The sequence below is a fragment of the Rattus rattus genome, chromosome 15 (assembly GCF_011064425.1).
Source record: "Rattus rattus isolate New Zealand chromosome 15, Rrattus_CSIRO_v1, whole genome shotgun sequence".
NCBI lineage: Eukaryota > Metazoa > Chordata > Mammalia > Rodentia > Muridae > Rattus > Rattus rattus.
The window spans coordinates 57024463-57050795 of NC_046168.1; the positions used below are offsets into that span (position 1 = coordinate 57024463).

The 26333-nt window shown below is 48.7% G+C and overlaps 1 protein-coding gene across 1 annotated transcript; it reads left to right on the forward strand.

Annotated features, from left to right (window-relative positions):
* The first annotated feature begins 1910 nt into the window (after window positions 1-1910).
* Window positions 1911-24506, forward strand: Lipg (lipase G, endothelial type). The gene is made up of 10 exons (XM_032885985.1): window positions 1911-2284; window positions 6068-6255; window positions 7886-8065; window positions 9174-9285; window positions 14992-15213; window positions 16115-16357; window positions 16980-17100; window positions 18107-18325; window positions 20524-20628; window positions 22584-24506. Exons 1-9 carry the CDS (start codon window positions 2188-2190, stop codon window positions 20621-20623), a joined length of 1482 nt encoding a protein of 493 aa, XP_032741876.1. The 5' UTR covers window positions 1911-2187; the 3' UTR covers window positions 20624-20628; window positions 22584-24506.
* The last annotated feature ends 1827 nt before the right edge of the window (window positions 24507-26333 follow it).

Below are 26333 nucleotides of genomic sequence, written 5' to 3' on the forward strand. Positions count from 1 at the left end.
CATGCGGACACCGGGGGGCGCTCTAAACAACTAGCGACGAAACGTTAAAAGGTTTCATAGCCTTTTCAATTAAAAAAAAAAAAATCAAGGTTGATTTTGCTGAACCTTTTTGTTGTTTGTTTGTTTCACCGGGCAGAATAAGCAGGGATACCTACTCCTCCCTAGTGGACTCTCCTGTGACAAAGGTCTCCAAGACACACCCTGCATACTGCTCTAGACAATGGCTGTGACAAAATGCAGAAAGAGAAAGGGGGCTTGGAGAAGGCTGCTGGGGGATTTCTGCGCTCCTGCTATCCTTTCCCCGTGGTTGTCCCCAACCAATGAAGACAAAAACTATTAATTAATTAATTAATTAATCAACCAACCACAGGCTAGCCCTTGATTTTGGCTATAAAGATTCAGCTAGTAAAGCTTGCCAAAGGCTCCTATCTAGAGGACAGTTGGCCAAGGCCAACCTAGGGCAGTAGAGACAGACGGCGACTTCCTCCAAAGAAGCAGCCAGTCTGGTGCCGGTTTCTATCTGTTAAGTGCAGGTGACACCTGGCCTGTGTTCGTAGTTTGCCAAGGGAAAGGGCCAGTGGGAGGGACGCTGGAGGTGATATCAACCTTCCCACAGATCGATCGCACTGAATCTTACTCTCAAAAGATAAAGTCAATCTACTTCTTGTTAATCGGTGACAGCTCACATGAGCCACGAAGTGTGCTGTCTGGCAGCCAGAGTCACGGAACAGGACTTACTCGCTAGGGCCGGGTTTTTTTGTTTTTTGTTTTTTTTTTTCACACGGGTCCCTCCAGCTGGAACGCTCACTCTAGGGAGGAAGGGATGCGGGACTGCTGGAGGGGTTCTCCGTCCAGGGTGTGGCCAGTGGAGCAGTTTTCCCTAGCTGAAAGAGTGGATGGTGACGCGCAGCCCCGAGGCGGCGCGGGTTCCAGTTGGCCCGGCGCTCAGGGTCTCCACTGGCTGGGAGGTGCATTGCCTCGGTCACCGCCCCAGACTCAGGAACTCTGTACAGACTCCGGATTACAGTTTCGTCCGTTTGTGGCCCCCAGATACAGGATCCAGATTAAAGAGGGAGGAAAGGATGGAAACTTGACAGGAGGATGCTTCCTTTCACACACCGGGAAGCTGGGCGCGTGGCAGAGGTTGGAACACACGTCTTAGACCCTTTCTGGGTTCACCTGCTTGTGGTACTCCTCAGTGACAACAGAGCGCCTACCCGCCTTAAGCGCTCTCCTAGGCGAGCGAGCCAATTTCCTCACGATCCCTACATTATCCCCTTACATTAAGGGGTGAGGGGATGGCCATGTACACGTCGGGACGTTTGTCCCGAGTGTCGCAGCTAGTAATGAAACGAGGTCTTTGAGGTGGGGTATGTGTGACCCTAAAATGCAGACCCCAGTCCACAGCTCCTGGATCTGCCATCATGCTGCTAGCACTTGGGCCAAAGCTGTTCTAGAGAAAGATGGAGCGAACGACTAGGTGGCTTTCCCCCATCCCCACCCTCAGTTCTGGGTGCGGAGGGACCACCCCAGCACTGCTGGCTCCCCCAGGTTGTCTCCGGGGATCTCTTCTCCAGTGGGAGTACCATTTTGGAGAACTATCCCTTTGCGGGATCCAAGGAGCAAGTGGAGGATCTGAGGGTTCACGGATAGGAAGGGAAGCCGGGGAGGCTAGCGACTCAGCAGCCCGTGCAGCGGGACCGCGGTGTCGCTAGTTTATCCCTGCGGGCGTCCACGTGGTGGGGTGTGTGGCACTTTCATTCAAACTTTGGGGAGTTCTCGGTTTGGGCGTCAGTGAAGGTGTGACCAATCAGAGTCCCGAGACGGGAATAAATTATGCAAATATCCATCTGGCGATGGGTCAGATGACTAGAATACTTTTAAAAAGTACCTCTCCTGGAGTTCGCGGTGTGACAGCGGCGAGTCCCGGCTTCGCTGCAGGTCCGGGCGAGGACAGGTCGAGCTGGGCAGCGTGTCCCTCCACCCGCTCCCTTTCCCCCTCGCCGCTCGCAGCGCTACCAACCTTCCAGGTTGTAACTTCTGCTCCCCCTGCCCACCCCATCACCTTCTGGCCGGGACCCGGCCTGTCCACTTCTAGGCTCAGGAGGTTTTAGTGGCTTCAAAACAAAACAAAACCCCAAACCAAAAAAAAAACCTGCTTGAGAGGAGGGGGCGTGGCGGGGAAGGATGCGAGACCCCGTTTTCCTGCTCGGCTTCTGGAGCCTCTATTGTTGCTTCCCGGCGGGAAGTCTCACAACCTTACGTCCCCAGGGGTCGCTGCGAGGTAATGTGCATTTAATTTTATTATTATTCTTCTCACTTCTTTTCTGCGCTGGGCCCTTACTGTCCTGCGGACCCTTCGTCAGTGCGTCTACATCCCAACGAAATCCTTCCCCCACTGCATTGTCTGTGTTCTCCTCCTCGGTCTCGGAGGCCACTTGCCCTGGCCTTTCGGAGAAGAGCATCCGTTAGCAAGCCGTGCTGGAGGTTGCGGGCGAGCAGAGTGCGTGGGCTGGAGCCCTCTCTTTGCTTCCTTCCCATCCCATTGATCAGCGCAGTCCGGCTAGCTGAGCTGCCTTCTAGCCGCGCTTAAATTATATCATGTTTTAAACCGTGGCTTGTCTTTGGAGGTTGGTGAGGCTAGAGGATTCTTAGAAAGCGCTCTAACTTCCGGTGCCTCTCCCCCCTGCCCCGCTTCATCAGCGCTTAGGTGTTTTGGAAATTACGGTGGTGGTGGCGTGGAGAGTCTCAGATGAATAATGGCTTGTAGAGAACACCTGGTCTGTGACATCCTCCCGGAACAAATCGTCCTTCCTCTCCCCTCTCCCCCATTCTTCTAGCGTCTTGCTCTTGGCTTCTTTGGTTCGGTATAGAACTCTTGGACCGGAGGCAACCTGCACGGGCGGGCGGGCGGGCCGGCGGAGTGAGGGCGGGGTCATCCAGAGCCAGTGTCAGTGCAGGGCCCCAGAGCACCCAAGCCAAGACCTATCATTTCAGGTAGTCTGCAGATATAGCGCCAGGAGCAAGAAGTCCACGTTAGTTTATCGGTACCTGGGAGCTTAATTTGGAAGGGGCTGGGGGACGGGGGATGAGGGGGGGAAGCGAACCTCCCTTCTCCTAGCTAGTGTTAGCATGAAGGGTGACTTGAGGTAGGTGGCATCTGAAGTTTTTTCAACTTTCTGTGTTCGGTGGTTCTGACTATTTAGGGGGATGGTGCCATTCCTTTGACTTTTCTTTTTTCTTTCTTTCTTTTTTTTTTTTCTCGGAGCTGGGGACTGAACCCAGGGCCTTGCGCTTGCTAGGCAAGCGCTCTACCACTGAGCTAAACCCCCAACCCCGGTGCCATTCCTTTGAAAAGTTATCCCTGCATCCCAGTACCAGAGACTGTTGATGGTGGGAGGAAGACAGCAAGGAACAGAATAGATGGCAGTCCCTATCCTCGTGGGATCTAATCTCAGCCTTTCAAACTAACGTAGGCAAAAGCTATTCAGGAGTGAGGGAGGGAAGTGAAGCCGAGGGAGGTTTAAAGTGCTGCCATCAGGTTGGGGGTTAGCAGGTGGGGGGGTACCTTTTACCATGTGCGGTCAGGGAGAGCCTTATCTAGAACCTGACCCCTGAGCAAGAAACCGAGAGAGAGGGTCATCTGGGTGAAGAACCTCCACGAAGGCCCAGAAGCCAAAGTGACCAGTCCTTAAGTTGTAGGAACCGAGCTGGATTGCAGTGGGGTGAGGTCAGAGCAAGCCAGGAATCAGGGTGGTCCTCCTTGTCTATGTTTGGGGTTAGCTTCAGCTCTCTTGGGAGGCCAACAGCTCCCCCTTTTCCCTAAGCTACCCCATCTGCTCTCTGTGAGAATGGTTATCCAGGTTGGAGGACAGAATTGGTAGCTCAAATTTCTGCCAGTTGGGGCTTTAATTTCATGACGGTGAGCCCGTGTTTGGGTCATGTGTCTTTAGCTGTGCTTTCTTGGATTTCGTCCCTCTTATGTCTGGCATATGTCCCCAGCGCCTGTGTCTCCATGGCTGTCATTTCTCTGCCCTCTTCCCTGTTTTGTTTTTCCCTTAGGGATGGGGGCGGGGAGGGGACAATGTCTCATGTAGCCCTGGCTGGCCTCAAACTCACGAGCATGTGCCACCACACCTGGTTTGTGTGGTGCTGAGGCTCAAACTCAGTGTCTTGGGCACGCCAGGCAGGCTGTCGACTGTCTTGAGTTTCATTACTGTTTCCCTTGTGTATCATTTAGATTCTGGAGATTAAATCCGTGGCCTTGCGTGTACCAAACACCCTGTGCTACAGAGCTGCACCCCTGGTCCCTTACAACGAACTATGAGTGCTTGTTATTTTTTAAGAATTGGAAACCAGGACTGGCTAAATCGCTCAGATTTGCCTTCCGTTCACTCTGTACCTCAGGCAGGTCTCCGGTCTTGCTGTCATCCTGCCCTCAGCCTCAAAGTAGCTGGGACGACAGTCTTGTGCTACGTATAAGAACTGGCTCATCCTTCCGTTTCTTAACTCTTGGCGTAATTAGGCTCCCGGATGCTCATTTGATATTTCCCCGCGATTTCTGGGTAACAGCTGAGTACACTCTTCTTTCCTAATCCACTATCAAGAGAGGTTTACTAGGGTGGATGGAGGAGCCACAGTGTAGGCCAGTTAGTGACTGTCTTAAGTGACAGTGTCACGTGGCCGTCGGTGCCACGTCCTGGGAGCAGGAAAGGACAGCAGTGTATGTGACAGAGAGCTGGAAGGGGCAGCTTTGCTGCTCTGAGGCATTTTCCCGTGGCTTCTGCTATTGGAGTTAACAAACTGGTGCCTGTTGCCTTTGCAGAGAGCCCTGAGAATGTGTAAGGTCTTTGAAGTAAGCGTTAGATCGCAATGGGAATGTCAGGGAAGGCCCTTTGTACAGTGGATCAATACCCTTTCACACCCAGTTGCAAAATCCCAAACCTCACAAAACTTGGAACCTGGGAACTTGTATGGCAAGAAACTGACCTTATATGCTCTCAGCTCCTGTGGCAGCAAACCCCGAGAGAGAGAGCTACTTGTGGTCTTTGTATTTTTTTTTCTCTCTAGAGTGTGAGTTGTCCTATGTTTCTCTGCAGAAAAGTGTTAGTACATTTGATCCATGAGGGATACCTCAGACTCTACTGGGGCTGCCCTGCAATATGTGGTATGTTGCTCAATGCTTGCCTCCTCCCTTGATGTCGCTGTCACTCCTTGCCAACCCCTCTCCCTCCCCCAGTTTTGCCATATAAATCCCTGGCTGACTGGATTTCACTGGGCTGCTCATGTTGGTTTCAAACTAGTAATCCTTTTGCTTTAGCCTCCCAAGTACTGAGATTAGTCATTATGAAGTAATTTGAACAGGTGTGAGCCAGCAGGCCAGAGAGAGAGGGAGAGAGAGAGAGAGAGAGAGAGAGAGAGAGAGAGAGAGAGAGAGAGAATGAACATGGATGAGGACAGATTCCAAGGGACCTGGAACTCTCTCTCTAGCTCCTGCTAGCCTAGAATACACAATCATCCTGCCCCCAGCCAGTCCTGCCTCTGGAGTGCTGGTATTACAGACTCACACCATCGTGCTTGGCCATAAACATTTTTTTTAATCTGAAAATTTCTAAATTCTTGACTCAACTAGCCCTAAGGGTTTCAGGAAAAGAACCCACACTCCACAGGTAGGAATTTGAGGGAGGGAAAATCAGTTTGGTAGGGAAAAAAATAAAGAAAAGTAAGAAAGATAGCTACTTCTGAGCCATAGGATTTAGTTCAAATGACTAATTAATACTCACTGAAAATAGTCGGGATGTCAGATTTATGATAATTTCAGAGTCCCTTAGGAAGCGAGGAGGAAACACTCAATAGGTGTAAAAAGTAAAACCCAAGGGGTTGGAGATTTAGCTCAGTGGTTGGCGCTTGCCTAGCAAGCGCAAGGCCCTGGGTTCGGTCCCCAGCTCCGAAAAAAAAAAAAAAAAAAAAGAAAAGTAAAACCCAAATGAAAAGGAATTTGCTCAGGATTGAACTGGATCTCACTACTCCAATCACCAGAAGCATTTACCCTGTTCTTTCTCCCCAGATGAGCACCATAAACCCACCGGAGTACCAGTTACTGTAACCACCAAACCCTCGGTGACTTTTAACATCCGCACTTCTAAGGACCCAGAGCACGAAGGGTGTAATCTCTCCCTTGGTGACAGCAAACTCTTAGAAAACTGTGGCTTCAACATGACAGCCAAAACCTTCTTCATCATTCATGGATGGACGGTGAGCACAGGAGGGGGCCCTGCAGATTTCTAAAAGATTTGATTCCTTTTGTTTTGGTCAATTAAAAAGAATAGTGCTGCTCACAGATCCCAAATCCTCTCCCCCCTTTCCTTGTGGGCTGCTTGTATTTCAGACAGCTGTGAAGAATGTAATGGGTACTTCTCAGAGGGGGTGATCTGGGCTCGGCAGGGTGGCATTTAGGGCAGGCCTGCAGTGGGCTTTCAGAAAGCGGTTCTCTTGAGGCCAGCAGCCCAACTCCTCTAGCTATGAAGGGGCTCTAATTATGCTTAATTACGTTGGCCAACCACCGCCTGGAGGGGGCCCTTCCTACTCCAAGAGCAGAGCCGAACTGAAGCAAGTAACTGGCTCAGAGAATTGGAGGGCCCAGCTGGCCTGGTTGGCTGGCTTCTGTTGGCATGCTGCCCTCCTGCATAGAGAAGGCCCAGTTTAAAGGCACTGGTCTCTTTATGTGCCCTAGCTGAGCAATTCCCATTGAAAGGCCCATGACAAACTTCCACAAAAAAGGGCTTTAACACTCCGCTTCAGAAACTCTTGGCCAGCGAGGGATTTGTTCATTCATATAATGACAGTCTGTAGGAAAATGGTGCTATTAAGTGAACAGGTTTCTGCCTGGACTAATTGGGAGGGGACGTTCTTCCGCTTAATCATGAGAAATTCATATCCGTTACATTCTTGCTGGGTCTTTAGATCCACCGTCAGCAGTTGGCTTGGGAGTTGGGATGCTAGGAGTCTTCCTTCCTAAAGTGAATGAAGAGAAGACTGAGGGTCTGTCTGTCTGTCCGTCTTCATCCCTCGGGACACGGGTGGAATCTCACATCTGAATTTCTCTAAGGTCCTCCTGTCAAAAATGCAAATACTAACTGCCTGGAGCTTACGGAGGGAGAGCATTCCAGAAAGTTCTTTTGTAATGTGTTTGGAACCAGGAATGGTAGTTCCCCATACAAGGAAGTTGTAAATAGTGTTTGGGTTCCCAGGCTAAGCACAGGGAAAAAAAAAATCTATTTATTTGATAATGTACGTGTGCTTCTAGTCACCCTGTATAGCGCTGCTTCTGTGGGAAAATGTGTTCTGAGTTCTAATTTGGGATTCCAGGGGTGGGTTTTCCTTACTCTGGGGTCAAGAGGATGGCAGAGATGGGTTATGGGAAGGGATCATTTGTTAACTTGCTGTTTGCATAAGTGACAGTGCCTCCCTGCATCTCGGGGTGGGAGGGGGAGGGGGAGCTCATTCTCCAAGGCAACCTTCTCCAGCTCCTTGAAGGATGGACCAGGCCACTTGCCTGACAGACAGAGGGATTCAGACTAACGCCACACCATTATTCACTCACTACCAATACCCGTGTAAGAGAGAGCAAGACAGTAGAGCACAGCACAGGGGCTGTGAGCATTTGGGTGGGAAACTGGAGCCATGAAGGGCATTGGTGGGGAGCAGGGGTGGGGGTGGGGAGAAGCTTCAAGCCTTTCTGCCTCCGGCTGACTTGCACATGTTCGAATCCTCATTTCCTCAGCAGCCTATGTGGAGGATCAGTCAGATGGGGAGAGGATCATGGGGTTAATGAGGTCCAGAAGGAAGAGTTAAAAGGAAGATAATCGTTCTGTTCTCTTGGCAGATGAGTGGCATGTTTGAAAGCTGGCTGCATAAACTCGTGTCAGCCCTGCAGACGAGAGAGAAAGATGCGAACATAGTGGTGGTGGACTGGCTGCCCCTGGCTCACCAGCTGTATATAGATGCCGTCAGTAACACCAGAGTGGTGGGACGGAGAGTGGCTGGGATGCTAAACTGGCTGCAGGTAAGCGGAAATGAAAGGGAGGCACCTCCCACAACGCTTTTCCTTAGGAAACGCAGAGCCCGTGCTGTTACTGTGAACTTCGAGGGAGATCGAAGTCTCTGGCATTACAGTTTGCTAAACGAAAGCACCTCCTGAACTGCTTCAAAGCCCACATCGGGGACTTTTAATTATTGATAGATCTCTGGATTCTTCTGTTACGTTATTTGCTATTTGAAAAAAATTGCCTTGCGGGAGATGAGCTCCTGATCTTAGGGTGGTTGAGAGTGGCCAGGAGCCTGGGGCTGGCTCTCAATCTGAAGGAGCCAAAGAAAGATGCTCTTCCCTTTAGAGGGTGACTGCTGTGGGATGGCAAGGAGGCCGCTTCAAATAGAGCAGCCACTGTATTGTTTGAAATAGCATGTGCAAACAGATCTTGAGGTCTTGACTTACTTTTTATAAGCTAACTGCTTGCCTGAGACTGGTAGACTTAACAGGGGTTGAGCATTTCCTGCCTGGCTCTCCTCTCACCTGGGAATCTTATGAGTCCTGGCAGCATCCTGGATAAGATTTTCAAGCAGTATTTCTTTGCTCTACAAACTTTTGAGAGTGTTTTCTGAGCCACAGGTCAGAGATGGATAACTGAGCTCCAATATGTTGTCCCTCAGGTAGCTTAAGATGAGGAATCAAAAGCTCTTGGAGGTAGAGTAGCGGTCAAATCCCGAGGATACAGGCAGGACGCAGTTCACTGCAGTCATGGCTGGCACTTTGGTCAGCAGTAGGTATGGTGTCTTTTACCTCTACGCTGATGATGTGTCCTCCAAATTCTGCCCCAAAGGAAGGAAACCGTTCTTTGCTTGCAGAGGAAAGGTCAGGCGTGTTGTCCGTAGTCACATCTTCCATCCCACCCCCTTGGCATTTCAAGAGCCACACTGAGTCCTTTAGAACCCTCTGCCCCTCCCTGGTGGACCATCCACATTGCATGCTGCAACACTGGTGATGCAGGGAGTCCTACACCTATGACCCCTACAGCCCTTCTTTTATCACGATGGGCTTGTTTAATTGTTGGTGATCCTGGAGCCTCAGGATTACCCTCCCTCTTTAGCTCATACTCTTTGATGATCTTCTGCAGGAGAAGGGAGAGTTTTCTCTTGGGGATGTTCACTTGATTGGCTACAGCCTGGGAGCACACGTGGCTGGATACGCCGGCAACTTTGTGAAGGGAACAGTGGGCAGGATCACTGGTAAGATCTGCTTCCACCATATATATGTGTGTATGTATATATATGTGTGTGTGTATGTGTGCATATATGTATATATGTGTGTGTATGTATAGGTATATATATGTGTGTGTGTATATGTATGTATATGTATATGTGTATATGTATGTATATGCATAAGTATGTTTATGTGTATATATGTATGTATATATGTGTATATTTGTTTATGTGTATATGTATGCATATGTATAAGAATGTTTATGTGTATAAATTATATATGTGTATATATATGAATATATGTATATATGTATGCATATATGTGTATATAAGTATGTAAGTATATATATATACATATATATATATGAGTTGTGTTAGCTGTGCCCTTCCACATGTATATATGGGCTGTATTAGCCATGCCTTTCTGACTTTCTCCTTCCTGGGAGAAATTCAAGGTGGGGAAATACCGAGGTCTCTGATAATAGGGAACATAGTTTGGAAACCACTGGTCTAGTCCAGGAGGAGAGGAGACAGGCAGAGGTGAGACAACTTGCTCAGGGCCAAATAGCTAAGAACTCTAGAGCAGGAGCCAAAGGGCCCTCCCTGGCTTCCAGGCTTCTGAGTGTTGGGTTTGGTTTCCACCCTTGAGATTCCAGAGAGTTGAGAAAGGGGCGAGTGGCAGAGTCTACTCTGCGTCCTGCCTCTGACACCTCCTTTCCAGGGTTAAGGTCGTTTCTTTATCGGTGACAGTGACCTGTGCAGTACGAGTGCTTGAATTTGGTAATTAAAGAGACTTTTCTGATACTGGTATCCAGGTACTCAATAGAAAAAATTTTTTTTTCCTGTATTGAAAATTGAACTTTTAATGCTTGAATTTGGACTAAATTATTTGCCGATTAGGGGGAATGTCAAAGATCCTTTATGCAGTTTTTGGAGGGCCATCTGTCAGGTACACAAGAGAGCTTCCTCCACACAAATGTTGGTGAATTTGTTGCCCTGACCCTCTTTCTCCTTCCAGCATTCATGTACAGGTATTTATTCCTAGCTCCCTTCTCATCTCTAATATACTAAGGATGAAGTCTTAGATTGCTTTCTTTTTTTTTTTTTTTCTTTTTTCTTTTTTTCGGAGCTGGGGACCGAACCCAGGGCCTTGCACTTGCTAGGCAAGCGCTCTACCCAATCCCCAACCCCCTTAGATTGCTTTCTGTTGCTATAACTGAATGGCACAGACTAGATGACTTATAATAGGAGGGGTTTTTTTTTTTTGCTCCCTGCCATCTGTTTGCTGCATGATTACATGGCGGACGGTATCTCATGATTAACCAGAACACTTGTGCTTATATAGGTCATTCTTTCTCTTATAAGACCATGAGAATCGGGGTTGGGGAGATGGCTCAGCAGTTAAGAGTACTGTCTATTCTTCCAAAGGACCCAGATTCAATTCCTAGCAACCCACATGTAGCTCACGACTGTCTCCAGAACCGTAACTCCAGTTCCAAGGGATCTGACATCCTCCCACCAATGCACATAAAATAAAATTAAAATAAGTTATTTTTAGAAGTCCTGAAAGAATCAGGTTGGGAACCTTACCCTGATGACTTTTTTTCTGATGCTAATTGGCTCTCAAACATCTCACCCCCAAATTACCATGGATTTGGGATTACTTTTTCTGTCTGTGAATTTTGTGGGGAGAATACATTTAAGTCACAGAGGGCACCTAGAAGAAAAGGTATGACCAGCTTTCCCTGTAGTTCTTTCAGTTTAAGACAGTACGCAAGTGGAAAGGAGTCTAACAGGTGCACACAGAGATTAGTAGGTGCACACAGGATCTAACAGGTGTGCACACACAGACTAATAGGTACACACAGAGTCTAATAGTTGCACACACAGAGTCTAATAGATACAGAGTCTAGCGGGTGTGCACACATACCGATTAATAGATACACGCACAGTCTAGTAGGGGCACACACAGCATCTAATGGGTACATACATAGACATGCTTACAAACTCCTTTAGAGCCAATGATTCCATCCAGTTAGCTCGAGAGCCCTTCTTCCTGACTTGTAGTGTATTGGGGCTTGAACTGTCCAAAGAGGCTGTGATTGTGTGGCCATTCTCCAGTGTTCCAGCCGGGGACAAACTGTGCACACATGTAGTCTCTACCAGGATCAAGGCCCAGTGTGTCCTTGGTAGCAAGGACAAACCAAGGCTTTTGTTTTTCCAGGTTCCTAGTCTGAGGAGAGATAGGGCCAGCAAGAGAGCTTTTTTTTTTTTTTTTTTAAATAATTTATTTTATTTATCTGAGTATACCATTGCTGTCTTCAGACACACCAGAAGAGGGCATCAGATTCCATTACAGATGGTTGTGAGCCACCATGTGGTTGCTGGGATTTGAACTCAGGACCTCTGGAAGAGCAGTCAGTGCTCTTAACCACTGAGCCATCTCTCCAGCCCCCGCAAGAGAGCTTTTACGTTCAGCTTTTTGCTTGTTTGGGTGGTGGCTGCTGAGGAGAGGGCCTCCTGTCTGGGACCAGCTGGGGAGCTGGCAGGGTGTTCATCAGTGCCACATGCAGCAGCCCTCGTGTCCCCGGAGCAGGCCCTTCCCTCCAACCTCTCTGTGGAGCAGGGACCTGGCCTCTGTCCAGTCGAGTGCCACATACTGGTGTAGGTGTCTGATGGGGTTAGCCTGTCTTGTCTCTTCTCATATAGTCCCAAGTGCTAAGAGGTTGGAGACGACCACAGCTTGTGTGTGGTTCTCGGGGCAGTGATACCACCGTGCAGAGACCACAGGTAGCTCAGGGCCTATAAGAGATTTGAGTCCCAGGCTTGCCTGGCTTGAGGGTGTGGTTTTGCAGGAGTTTAACCTTCCCTAGCTTCAGACAGCAGTCTGTGGTGGGGAGGGGAGAGGTCATGCATTCCTAATTGAATCAGCAAGAACCAAGCAGGTAGATTCCTTTAAGAGTACGACTGAGGTATGTATGCCTCCTGGGAAGGCTATAGGATAGTCGATGTTTAACATCCGATCCTCAAGTGTATGGTACTTCCTCCATGCTATCTCCAAGCCACACCGTAACCTTGCAGCTTCCATGAAGACCGGATGATTAAACAATGAGCCCGATATCTTGCACAATATTAAGTAGTCGATCTGGGATTCAGGCCAGGTTACTAGGTTGCAGGGCCTGCCCTTAGCGACTATCTAAAAGTATAGATTAAAACGTATAATAAAAAATAGATCATGTCACTTTCCGCCTTGGCTTGTGGGCCAGAGATGTGTGTCACACAGTCCGAGCAGGGAGCTGCCTCAGTCTGGGTAGGTGAAGGCCCCACACTGGCCTGTGAGGCCCCCTCAGCTGTCGGCATTCCTCCAGCCCAGCTTCGTTTCTATGGAGTTGCCTGTCTGGTGGGGACCTTTGTTTGCACCAAGCAAAGAGCCCCTCTCTTGTATTGGTTGCAAAGCATAATGTTCCTCTTCTTCTTTCCTTTCCCCTTCGGTGCACATGGTGAGAGGCAGGGAGAAGCTTCTATGTCATTCTGTGGCCTTGCAGCCTATCAAACAGGACATTGTGGACTACCCTGGAAAGGACACACTTTCACACCATCTTTCTTTTGGTCCTGGGCTAGGGTTGAGCCCATAAAATCATCCAAATGTCTCTAACTTTCTGGTTTTAGCCTCCACATGTTTCTGTGAGCAAGGAGTCCTTGTCCTAAAGTTACCCTCTCACGTGCATCCCTGTGAACTCGCCATTTCCTTGTACTGGATCTGGGGAACGTGGTTCCATTGCCTATTGCCTCTCTCTAAGACATGGGTTTGCTGGGTGCTGTGACGCTCGCTCTAATCCCAGCAGAAACAGGTAGATCTCCGAGAGTTCAGGACCAGTGAGGTTTACATAGTGAGTTCTACAAGCGTGTGGGGCGTGCAACTGGACAGAGGCCAGTTCCCCGCTGCAGAGAGGGTAGAGGGAAGGGCCTGCTTTCAGGCACGGGGGCTGCTGCATGTGGCACTGATTAGCATTCTGCCAGCTCCCAAGGCTCTTGTCTAAATAAACAACACAAAACAAATGACACAGATTTTGGCCTTATCACCTCCAGGCCTTGGTATCTCTAGACTAGGGGTCTCTCAGTGTGGGAAGTGCTTTTCTGTGGGGCTCCTGGAGATTGTGTGTGTGTGTGTGTGTGTGTATGTGTGTGTGTGTGTGTGTGTGTGTGTGTGTCAGGGCCATGCAGCACACAGTAGGATGTTTATCTGTACCTCTGGCTTGTCCTCAATAGATGCTGCTAGTTCTCCTACCCACAAGCGCCATAATCAAAAGTTTCTTCTGAAATCAACAAAATGTTTTCTCGGTGACAGAAGCACTTCCTGGGGTCCAACATGGTTCAGGATGAAATAGGACCTATGTATCTCACTGCTTAACTGTCTCCACACTTTCCTTTCATTCATGGAGCAACCAGCTTTCTGGTTGGGGGCAAATCCAGCTCGTATATGATCACAGCCTGATAATAAAGAACACAGACACGTTCTTAAGCTCTTAAATTTTCTACACGGGCTATATATAAATTGAGGCCCGAGGTCCCACTTCATGTATGGTCCTGAAGAATAGGGAAAATTCTCAGTGTCTGGACCACAAGCCATGACTTCAGGGTCATCTGGGGAACCAATCTATGCTAACCCTCCCCATTGAACTCTCTGGGACCAGGAACCCAGAAATTCTACATTTATGCTTTGGGGAGGGGGTTCCCGTTCTCCCTTTCTTTCTTTTTTTTTTTTTCCTTTTCTTTTTTTTTCGGAACTGGGGACCGAACTCAGGGCCTTGCGCTTGCTAGGCAAGCGCTCTACCACTGAGCTAAATCCCCAACCCCTCTCCCTTTCTTTTAAACAATGCTGCTGTGTTTGTATAGCTCAGAATGAGAAGCCAGTTTCAAGTCTCACCCTGTTGTGTGCACTTGACCAGTTCCCTTCTGATGCACCTTTGTGCTGATGACCGTTTGCTTGGATAGTGCTTTCTAGTGTTGTTTGTTTGTTTGAGAGCTACATGGTAGAATCTTTTCAGCAAGTTTCCTCATATGATCTGAGCAGCCCAGAGTGGGAGAAACGGCTTCCCGAGTAGAGCATCTTTCATGCTCAACATGGAAGGTGGGGAGGTGAAAAGTCTTGTTTTTACTGTGGCTGCAAAATGAGAGGCATACCGAGGCCCTGGCTTTTAGTCTCTCACTGTGGTGAGTTTTAGAGATGCTTTTGTTCTGACCATCCATACCTGGGCCTGGGCCCTGACCTGGCCTACCATAAAGGAAGGGGGAGAAATGAGTCCAAGTAGGAGCGAACCAATCTGGGGCAGAGAGAGTTCTGCTGTGGGAGGTGCCTAGAGCCAGATGACTGGGATGGATGGATGGCTTGGGCCAGGAGCTGAGCGTGTTCTAGACCGGTGCTAGTTTTTACTCCCTGTGCTCCTCCAGAGCTGAAGTAAACCTTGTGGTTAGTGTAGCAGGTTGACTGAGGCACTGGGACATGTGGGGGCTTCAGGGAAAAAAGCTGGTTCTATGATTCTAGGACTTAATTCTGGTGCTAGCATCTCCATCAACCACATAAGGGCTTCTATTTTTTGTTCCAGGCCAGCTACATTAGGATTTGGCTACTGGGCTTAGAGAGCATCTCCACTCAAGCATCCTCGGGCTCTACGTCAAGGCTCAACGCCTTGATGCTTCTGACCAAGTTCACTTTGGCTTTCTCTGCTGCAGGATTGGATCCCGCCGGACCCATGTTTGAAGGGGTGGACATCGACAGGAGGCTGTCCCCGGACGATGCGGACTTTGTGGATGTCCTGCATACCTACACGCTGTCTTTTGGCTTGAGCATTGGGATTCGGATGCCCGTGGGTCACATTGACATCTATCCCAATGGTGGTGACTTCCAGCCGGGCTGCGGATTCAACGATGTCATGGGATCTTTCGCGTATGGAAGTGAGTTTGTACGCATCTGTCTCGTGTTTGATCCGCTCTGTCCATCGTGTGAGTCAGCCCGAGCTGTGAGTGGAGCTATCGGAGTTCAATTGATCACTCCTGTCTCTTTCCACAGTGGTGAGGCACACCGCTTGCCCGTTAACAACATTCACCCGCTTCCAAATCACAGTCGATACTGATTAATTTTCTTTTTTTGCTTGAGACAGGGTTTTACTATGTAGCCCTGGCTGGCCTGGAACTTGATATGTAGACCAGGCTGGATCCAAACTTACAGAGATCTGCCTCCCACTGCCTTCTGAGTTAAAGATATGTGCCACCATGCCCAGCATTTATGTCTGGTATTTCTATTCGGACAGCTGTGTTTACCACTCAGTTGCCCTTTGACACTCGATTTTCCTCCTCCTTTTCTTCCCCTCCCCCCTCTCCTCGTCCCCCTCTTTTCTGTTTTAATGTTTTGTTTTTTTGAGACAGGGTCTCTATGTAGTCTCTGTTGTACTGGAGCTTGCTATGTAGAACAGGCTGGCTTCGAACTCACAGAGGCTTTCCTGTTTCCGCCTTGGAGTGTTGGGAATAAAGGCACGTGCCACCGCTCCTGGTGGACAGCCTCCTGCTGATGTCCATCCCTTCAAAATATGGGTCCTGTGGGATCCAGATCACTCTCAGTGTGTGAACTCTCTTTCTCTCTATTTCTTGGAGTCAGTGCTGTGGCCTTCTCTCACGGAGTGGACAGTTACACGGTTGGAGTGGTCTTCAATCCCTCTGCATCTTACTAGGAGCTTGGAATACCATTGAGCCTGTGCTGAGAGTCACAGACCGCTGAGTGTGTGTGTATTGATTACTGAGCCGTGGGATCACCCAGAAATGGCTCATCCCCTGTGTCCTCCGTCCTGTGTTTCCTCAGCAATCTCAGAGATGGTGAAATGTGAGCACGAGCGAGCCGTACACCTCTTTGTCGATTCTCTGGTGAATCAGGACAAGCCGAGCTTCGCTTTCCAGTGTACGGACCCCAACCGCTTCAAAAAGGGCATCTGTCTCAGCTGCAGGAAGAACCGTTGTAACAACATTGGCTACAATGCTAAGAAAATGAGAAAGAAGAGGAATAGCAAGATGTATTTAAAAACCCGGGCGGGCATGCCTTTCAGAGGTAACTCACCTTCCGGCTCCCAAGTGCCCCTTAGCCTTTCTCTTCCTTTATATTTTCCCGCAAAGCAGAACGTGTAGTTGCAGCCCAGGGAGGCTGTGGTCTACTTAGCTGTAGCCAGTTATTGCAAATCAGATCACGTTATGCATGCCTTGGAAACCCAGGGCTAGGACCCTTTCGTGACACCACTACCCCATAATCATCTGTATCAATATCTTGAAGTTCTACCCTGCGTTTAGTTTTTTAAAGCACGTTCACGTTCCGTAGCTGTGAAGCAACGCACACAGATGGTTGAAGCAATGTTTTCTACTTTTATAAACCTCTTTACAATGGTTTGCGAAACAGCCCTTAATACAGGAAGACCTTGAGACTCAGAGAGGCTTATACTTCCGTCCTTGGTCCAGTGTCACACAGTAGAAAAGACATCGCTCCGAGTCTTTGCCCAGCTGCCCGCCAAGGTCAGGTTACTTCTTCAGTGATTTCTTATGCTTTTAGATAGAGCGAGACCGGAGCCAGGCTGAGGCTAGCCTGGGCCAGCAGGATGTTTGTCTCCAAAATTCAGTGTGCCGTCTGACTCTTGTGATGCAAGCAAGGCTCACAGAGGCCTCCGTTCTTGTCTCTGCAGTTTACCATTATCAGCTGAAAATTCACATGTTTTCTCACAAGAACAGCGGGGACATCCAGCCCGACCTCTACATTACCCTGTATGGTAGCAACGCAGACTCCCAGAACCTGCCCTTGGAAATGTAAGTGTGAGCGTTCCGGGCAACGCTGATTCACGACTTAGCCTGAGGTTGAGACGGGCAGGAGAGTCAAGCCAGCTTGCCTGGGGGAGGAGTGGGGGCGGTTCTATCTGGCATCTGTGTCTTCTCTTTCCTCTCTTCTACTATGCGTTCTCCTTCAAGTCCTTGACTCAGAGGGCTTCAGGGAGGGGAGCTCCTGAGATGATTCAGCTGTGTGAGAAACTGCCGGATGGGCTGCCCAGAAACTGCTGCTTCATCTGAGGCCACGCCTGACATCCGAGCGGAGGCTTTAGGGGTTTGAACTCTGTAATGTCATCCCTGGGTCTTCTGTGGTGATCATCTGTGGGAGGGCTGCGTAGACGTCTGTAGAGATTGGTTCAATTCCCACCACGTGCAAAGCGTCCTCCTGCCAAGGGGTGTTGGCATTGTGAAGGACTCTCAGAGCCAGGGGTGGCCGTGCAGCCCGTAATCCCAGCAAGGCTGTGGCAGGAAACTTGGGAGTTCCCGGGCAGCCTGAAACTACAGTGGGACCTGGTCAGCGAGCGTAAGGAATAAGAAAGGAAGGAAGGCCACTAGGGTCATACTTGTAAGTTCCAGCCCTGCTGGAAGACAAGGTTAGACCATCTACAATTGCTAGCTTGATGTGGCAAGGCAGCCCATGCAAACTGGGAGAGGAGGAGGCGTTGGAAGGGAGGGAGAAAGTGAGACTATAGCCTCTGAGCTGAGGGACAGCATGCTCGCCTCAGGGAGGTGACTTAGCATTTTCTCTTTTCTGCCCTTCCTTGGTACTGTCTCTTAGGAGTTAGTGGCACAAAGGGAGAGAGCTGCTCAGGAATGGTTTTGATGAGAAGTCGGGCTCTTTGGGCAGTTATCTGTCACGTGGAGCACAACTCAGCTTCATGGTCATGTCACGGTGCATGGTCCTGTGGAGTGGGGACATGGAGGGTGTGAGGTGGGCAGTTTCCCACGGGGGGAGGGGAGTGAGATAAGCCTCGCCCTCACCTTGCAGCGTGGAGAAGATTGAGCTGAATGCCACAAACACCTTCCTGGTCTACACTGAGGAGTGCTTGGGTGATCTCTTCAAGATCAGACTTACCTGGGAGGGAGTATCCAGTTCCTGGTACAACCTGTGGAATGAGTTTCGCAGCTACCTGTCCCAACCCAGCAGCCCCTCGAGGGAGCTGCACATCCGACGCATCCGTGTCAAGTCTGGGGAAACCCAGCGAAAGTAAGTGTTCCTGCCCTTGTTGGTCTGTGGGTGAGGAGAGCACTTGGGCTCTCTTTGCCAGAGAAACCTCAGCTAACTGTGCAAGGACTATGACTCCCAGATAAGGGCTTCTGGAAACAAACTGTTATACGTCTTATGTCCTGATCACAGCCCTCAGGAGGGAGGGGGATGGGCAAGGGCCCAGGAGTTCAGGACTTGTTCTGTATGCCAAGTCCTGCGCCAGCCTCGAGGAGGTGGACTTTCCCTGGACAGGGCTCTCTGGGTGTGCTGCATTGAGGGGCAGATTGGAGCATCTGGGTCCACATATGACATCGCCTATGGAGCCTTCCGATCCAGACCTCACTTTTCAGAACATTGTTGTGTCTCCTTAAGAGCCTCCAAGTCCCAGTTGGGGTTGTAGTTTCCACTAGCGGAGAGCTCTCTATGCTGTGTTGGCCGACCACATCTCACTTCTGTGAACACCATACCAGATCTTTATATGTCAACTCTTGTCACTGCGCCCTAACTCTGCCAAGGAGGGCTCGAAGGCAGTGAAGCCCCGGAGAGCTTCCTCAGTAGAGGAAGCAGAGAGGGCCGTTTTCTTCCCTTAGCATCAGTGACCACCTGTTCGGGTTGGAGGAAGCTGCCTGTCTCTTTTTTGTCTTTCCTCTGACACTGTCTCCACAATTCTTCCTGTGTCTATTGTCCTTGGTCATGCTGACAGCAAGGGGAGTGAGACTTTCCTTAGCGTGTCTAGAGTAGGGACCTGGATTGGCGATGTTTTGAGTGGGGGAGTGATGAGTACCCAGCCTGTATCCTGCATATCTGTACCTGTTCTACTCCCCCACACTCTTACGTGCAGCCTGTGCTGACGGGCGCCATAGCAGAAACACAACTATTATAATAAAACGTTTCAGACATAGTAAACACTCACTATTGAGACTTAATAAATGCAAGCAATTTCCCAAATTAGGTTCAGGTATCTGTCACAGAAACACTGGAGTCAATTCTGTATCCTTCCTCTGCTCACGTCCTCCCTTCTTTTAAACCAGAGGGAAAGGGAAATTTTACGTTAACTAACAGTAAGGTGTTTCCTCCCTTTATATTTTTACGCCCATTACTACTTCTGCTTCTACCCATTAGCAGCATGTAGAGTTGTTTCAGAGGCACCTAAGTTTTCCAGGATTGGACCTACTATTTTATACGTTGCTCTTAAGCATTCAGATGTCGGTGGAATTTATCCAGTAACCTTAGATGTAGTCTATCGATACTTAGCTCTCCAGAGCGGTTGGACCCGTTTTCCATCTTGTCTCTAGTCACAACTTCCCTCTTTTGCTTCCTTGCCCACAGTGGGACACTGTTGCCATTCTGTGAGATGGGAACGGGTCTTTTGGGCATTGTATTAACTCACATTCTCTGATCCTGTGTGAGATAAGCTATCCTCTTTTATAAGTTTATAAACATGTAGGCTCAGAGGTGCTTAAACTCCCCAGGAAAGGTCTAGAGTATGTCTTTTTTTCCCCCTGTCTCAGCACCAGGATGAAATGACCAATCGTGCTGGTCATCAGTGTGGTAATCACACTGCCAAGGCTACTGTTGTGGTGCAGCCACAGACTATTGTGAAACGAGGATTATTAGGCTTTTGATTCCTCCTCATGCTTCGGGCTGTCCGTGTGCTGAACACGTTTTCTAAGAGTTAAAGTTTAAATTTTAAATTGTATGCATGTGTGTGTAGGTGTGTGCACATGAGCGTGGGTACTCACAAAGTTCACAAGACGACATTGGATTCTCTGGGGCTGGAGTGACAGGTAGCTGTGAGCCCCTTGACCTGGGTGCCAAAGACAGAAACTTGTCTTCACGGAGCAGCGTGTGCTCTTAACTGTTGAGTAATCTCTCCAGTCCAGACCTTTGCTTTTGGTGTGGAGTTGAGTTCCAAAGGCTCCCGTCAGTGGATAGTTCATGGCACTGTCCCGGAGGGACCTCAAGTATGGTGGGAAGACTGACCGTTCATTTCAAAACCCTATTGCAGTTTCAGTCCTGCAGCACTGTTGGGCAGTCCTGTGTAATGGGTGGGCAGTCCTGCAGGGGCGATGGGTGGTCCTGGAGCAGGGACTCTGGAGTGGACGCAGCACACTGAAAGTCTCTTTCCCGTATATGCTGAATCCGGAAAGCACTGTCTAGAGTTCTGTCTAACAACAGTCGCTTCTCTTTTCTCTTAGAATGGCATTTTGCATTCAAGACCCTATGAAGAATAGCATCTCCCCTGGCCAGGAGCTGTGGTTTTACAAGTGTCAGAATGACTGTAGAGTGAAAAACTAAACCAGGTAACTAGTACTTCCTATGCTCCACTTGCCCATGGCCACCGATGGACTCTCTTTAAAAAACCAAACAAACAAACAAACAAAAAAAAAAAAACAAAAAAAAACCTCCACGTGGTGGAGGGTGAGAGACAAACACAAACACCGAAGCCAAACCATGAGGCCTCAGGGGAGTGTGGCTGTCTCTTTGCCCCTCCCTCTGTCTAATTCTCTCGGTGCTCACTGTACATGTATTTAACCCCCCCGCCCCAGCACCAGTGTCCGTATCCCTCCTTGTAGGGTGGTACTTTCTGTGGCGAGCAGGGCTGGGGAGAAGTCTGGTTTCCTAGCCTCTCTGCCACTAGGCTGGAGTAGGTGGTAGGGTGAGAAGGCAAGATATAACCCCATTTATAAGATTTCCTGGAACCCAGGTTGGTATGAGCTCATGTCAGTGTCCTAATTCTCGCCCAATTTGAGTTATACAAATGCTTGCGTGTAGAGTCAAGCGACATGGAGAGCCTCTCCTGCATAGTATCACGTTGCTTGGCGTGGAACCACATGACTTCAGGGGGAGGAAAGCCCATGTCGTAGTGTATGGTAATGGGATCTTCCATGGACCCTGTCTTATGCCATCTAAGTCAGAACACCCTCTGAAGAGGAGGGAGGCTCTCTCTCTAGCCACTCGAGCTTCCTGCCCCTTGCCTTCGGCAGAGCACTGGATGCTAATCCTGCAGTGGAATGTTGGACACACAGCATGTGGCCTCCAATGACTTACGGAATGGTTTAATTTTATTGACTACCTCAGGAGGCAGGTGTTCATGTCTCTGTGGACAACCGAGGCATGGGGAGAGGCAGTATCTCCCCACAAGATTGCCCGGTGTGTGATGGGTCTTTTATACTTAAAGCCTGCTCATTTCGGTAGAGGGCTTTCACCTGCTCGGATGAAGCACCGGCCTCTGTTTAGGTACCAATTCTTAGTTAAGCCATGCTCAGGGATCCCCTGTGATTGGCCATCTGCCAACCCAGTGGGCCTGACCGCACCCCCAGCTGATGTGGCTTCTGTATAGGAAGCCACACTTCTGTAAAGGGTTATCAGCAGACCCTGCACTTAGCAATTATAGACTTGTGGGGTCTGAAGACTGACCCCATCCCCCATTAAGGGGTGCAGTCTGGTGCTGGCTCCTTCCTTTACCTCAATCCTTTTTTTGTTTGTATTTAATTTTTTCTCTTTCAAAGTGCTTCTGTATACATTAATTTAATTGATAGACAGTAAACCGTACAAGGATTTATATAAGGGATAAGGTTCGATCCCTTACCGTTTCTGTTCTAGAATGCTCCAGCTTATGCACAAGTTGGCTCAGGCTTTTTTCTTTTTGGGAAACAAGTCAGCCCTTTCTTTCCTCTCCAAGGCCCAGAAAACAACAGGAACCCAAGCAGTGAAGGAGCACTAGGAAGTCCTGGTGTCTTTGGTCACATGCATTGCCATCAGATTTCTCTCTCCTGACATGAACTTGTTCACCAATAAGGAGACTAAAGTTCAGAGACTTCCTGTAGATGAGAATAGAATCCAGATCTCTTTTTTTTTTTTTTTTTTTTTTGGTTCTTTTTTTTCCTGGGGACCACAGTGGAATCTTGTAGATCCCAGAGAATCCAGATTTGATTCAATTCCCTTCCTGTGTGGAATCTTGTGATGTGTGTGTGTGTGTGTGTGTGTGTGTGTGTGTGTGTGTGTGTGTGTGTGTGTGTTGTCCAAAGCACATAAATGGATCAACTCTATACCATATGCACCTAGCAGCACGGACAGCCTATGGGTGTTTCTCATGGAGGGGGAGGGGGATCTTTTTTATCTTCCTAAGGCCAAGTCAGTAAATTAGCCTGTCCATAGCAGAACACTAGGTCTTGTTCAAATCTTGGTAGATGTACCTTGGTTTGTCCACTTGCTGGTGAGTGACCTAACATTGGGTTCACACGGTTCCTTCTAGTCCCTTTGCGGAGCTGGCCTGAGGGCCCAAGAAGTCCTGATGTCCACACCCACACCCTACTGTCCATGCACATGGAGGAACGTTACTGCTGAAGACCCACTGGATGGAAGACCTCAGCCTTGAGCCCCAGGAGGAGCTTGCTCGCTGGGCTTCTCCTGTCTCCCCTAACATCCGGGACTTCTCCCAGAGAGGCCTGTGCACTGCCGAAGCTCCTGCTGAGGATTCTAACTGCAAACCTCTGTTGTCACCTCAGGAAGCCGAGTCCGGGTTGCTGTGTGAGCACTGGAATGCCCACAGCCCCCGTACCCTCTGGGCTGCTCTCCCTGTTGCTAGGTGGGTGCTGGCTTGGTCCAGCATCAGGGAAGACAGGTTCTGTGTGGAAGGTTGGCAGCTGCTTGGCCTTGCTGAACCTTAGTGACAAGTCTTTGCCTCAGGAGCTGTCTCATGCCATTGTGGCATACCTGTTCCCTAGAGAGGGGACCGTAGATCAGGCTGGGACTGCTGCCCTCCCCCATGAGGTACTGATGGGTCCTGCTTATTTCATCACACCTTCTGAAGTTCACATCGTTGGCATTTCCTTTTCCTTTTATTCATACTTCGGCTGAACCAACATTTATTGGGCACTTCACCTAATTAGCACCAGGCAGCAGACACATGACTCAACTTTGGCATTTGGAGCCAATGAGATCAAGATCCCTGGAATCTCTCAAGTTCACCGGCCCGTGGGTGTGCCTGTGTTAGTTAAAGAAAGATGGGATCAAGGCGAGGGCTACAGGCTGAGTGAACTTGGGCTCTGAGGCTTTTCTGTACCGTTTCCTCTGAGGGCCGCCCTTGATCTCTAGCAGAATGGCAAGCAGAAAATCCGGCCTGCTGGCTGCAGTGGTGGAGCAAAGTCTTCGCTGGTTAGGGAGTTACACAGTATGGCATGAGTTCTGCATACCTGCTGGACAGAGCTGGCTTGGCGTTTGCTACAGTGCTCTTCCTTCCGCAACATAGTTTCTGTTTATATCAGTGCCTTATCTATTAAACTCCTGGAGGGAAGCCCCCCTAGTCTAGCGCTTCATGTGAACTGATACACGTGATGCCCGAGACACCCTTTTGTAGCTTTTAGACAGCTTGCATGTATGCAACCTAATTAGAGTACAGGGAGCAAGGCAGCCATTATTCTTGTTCTACGAAATCAAGGCTTAGGGAAGTCCAGCCACCTGCCTAGACGACGTATCAAGGTGGTGGTGGGAGGGGGGGCAAGCTAAGGACCCGGCAAGGTTTCCTGGAGGCCAAGTTCATGAAATCCTTTCAGTAACTCCATGGAGATGTCTGCAGCCACTTCCCGCCAATATGTTCCCGATGCGTGATAAGCTTCAGAGCTATTCTAAAATCCAAACCCTTTCCTTTAAGATCCAAGCAGGAGAGCACATGGGAGAAGGGGTGAGGCTTTGTGAGTGTGCTCTCGGCTTGGGGGTGGGAGAGCGATCGCTGTGTTTAGGTTCGTAATGGGCTTTCTTCGTATCTGTACTGTCCCAATTTTCTATCACTGCTTCATGCCAAAGTCCTGAAGACATAGCCAGTTGACCCTTCACACAAAGTGCCCTCTCGAGCCCCGGGTGTGCTTCTGCGACTGCCTTCTAGCCAAAGTGAAGCTTGTTATTGGCCATGCATCCTGTGATGTCCAGCTTGTGTTTAGTAATGGAAGGTTCGAGAGCTGAATCCTCTGTGGGTCGTGTATTTATCCATTTGGCTTGAAGCCTTTTTTGTATATCTGTTGCTTTTTAAAAAAAAATGCTCAGACCACTATTTATTTCTTGAGTGTATATAATGTATAAAGACAAATATATGGTTAGTTTTTTCTTTAAGATTAACCAATTTCAAGATTTACAGAAAGTTTAATAGTAAAATAATAAAAAAAAAGTGTACGGCTCTTAACTGTCTGGTAACTCATTTCTTAAAATTGGAAACGGTATGGCTGCCTAGGTCTTGGACTTGGTACATAATTACTTTAGTGTAGTCTCTGAATGACAGTTACTGTTGGCAGGAGGTGGACAACTACTTTATTAATAGATGGGGACAAAGGGTATCTGAATTGCAGCAAGAAGACCTGACGGTTAACGTTTGTAAGAACAGGGAGGGTGGCGGGACATCAGAGGACATTGGAGAACATGGGTGTGGTTGGATGAGCTCAGGTGACTGTGTCTTTAACTGGGTGGAGGCTGATTTCTCTATTGTGCTGAAGTCCCTGTTGGGACAGACAGAGATCAAGTGCTTGGTTTTTCACTGAGCTAGCCATAGCGTCCCCAGAGTTCAAGGTGTCTCCCTTCAGGTCCTCTTCCACCAATGAGAAGGTGAGAAAAGAAAGAGGAGCCTAGGCTCTAAGGGCTGACTGACAGTTGTCAGAAGTCAATTACAGCTCAATAGGAGAGCCTAGGGAATTCTGCTTCTGTTCAGGATTCCCATGGGCCGAGCCGATAGCCCAGTTGTTGGATGTGAAAGGGGAAATTGGATCTCACCATCTGTTTGTCAGAAATTATTCTTCCCTGGAGGCAGGAATAAACCAAAGTACTGTTTAACTGAGGTGTCTTGTAGTAAAAATTTAGTAGACATAGTAGACATTGTAGTCAGACTTTAGGTCATATAGTATTCATTTACTTTTATGATATTTTAAAAATTAAAAATAGAGTCTTAGTATATCCCTTAACACACTGCTCAGTGTGTATTCCAGGTTGAACCGGAACTCATAATCCCCGGCTTGGATGCCAGATGGGTGCCATCATGCCCATCAATCTTCAGTGATCTTAAATTGCTGTAGCACTTTAAATTGAGGCACACTATATAAATTGGATGTTATTTCTGGTGTTAAGTGTTAAGACACATTTTAAATATTTTTAAAAACAGTAACAGGCTAGTGCATGGTTACAAATGATTTGTCCTACATGACAGCAATACAGTGTTGCATTAATACCACCAAACCCAAGCTGATTGGTGGGCCCCACAGGTCTTTCCTCCGTTTTACATTCCAGTGTCTGCAGTTGGTTTTTGTTTATGTGAGACAGTCTTGCTTTCTGGCCCAAGCTGACCCAATGTTCACTCTGTGATATAGACTGATCTCCTCCGGCCTCAGCCTCCAAGTGCTGCAGCTAGAGGAATATATTAGCATACTCAGCCCTGGCAATATAATTGATATCTAATCTTGGATCTGCGCCATCTGGGTTTAAAGTCGTTAGTAGTTTTCAAAGTCAAGTCTGCACAGTAAAAGCAACCATGAGCACCCCTATAAGCTCCTAGCCGATGTCTTGAGGCTTCTTCCTTGAAGAAACTTCAAGAGCATATATGATGGTTCCCCCAAGAGATGCTTGATGGTGCCTTTGCTGCAGCGTCTCCCAGGGACATGGGTATAGTGTGTGTGCTGGTTTAGGATAGCTCTTCACATTGTACTACTGTATCTTCTACAGTAGCGTGCTAGCATGTCAAGGTACCTTGACCTTCAGAATTAGGGGCAGTCATGTGACCAGCACCAACTGAGAGTCCATAGCCACAAGCTTCCATTGATCCAGTCCTTCCTTTGAACTGCACAATCATGTTCCCAGCGGCTAGCATAGCAGTAATTTTTTTTTTCATTATCAAATCGTCTTTAGAGGAAATGGCTAAAGAGCCAATTGTGATCCTAGTATGCTCAGAGCCCAGGCTGGAAAATCTCATAAGTGATGAACGGCAAATGCAAAATTCTGAAATCCAGCCACTACTGTATCAGCGTCA

Coding starts and splice junctions, on each gene's coding strand:
- Lipg (XM_032885985.1), top strand. CDS start 2,188: ATGCGAGACCCCGTTTTCCTGCTCGGCTTCTGGAGCCTCTATTGTTGC. Junction 2,285..6,067: donor TCCCCAGGGGTCGCTGCGAG/GTAATGTGCATT, acceptor CTTTCTCCCCAG/ATGAGCACCATAAACCCACC. Junction 16,358..16,979: donor GGCGGGCATGCCTTTCAGAG/GTAACTCACCTT, acceptor TTGTCTCTGCAG/TTTACCATTATCAGCTGAAA.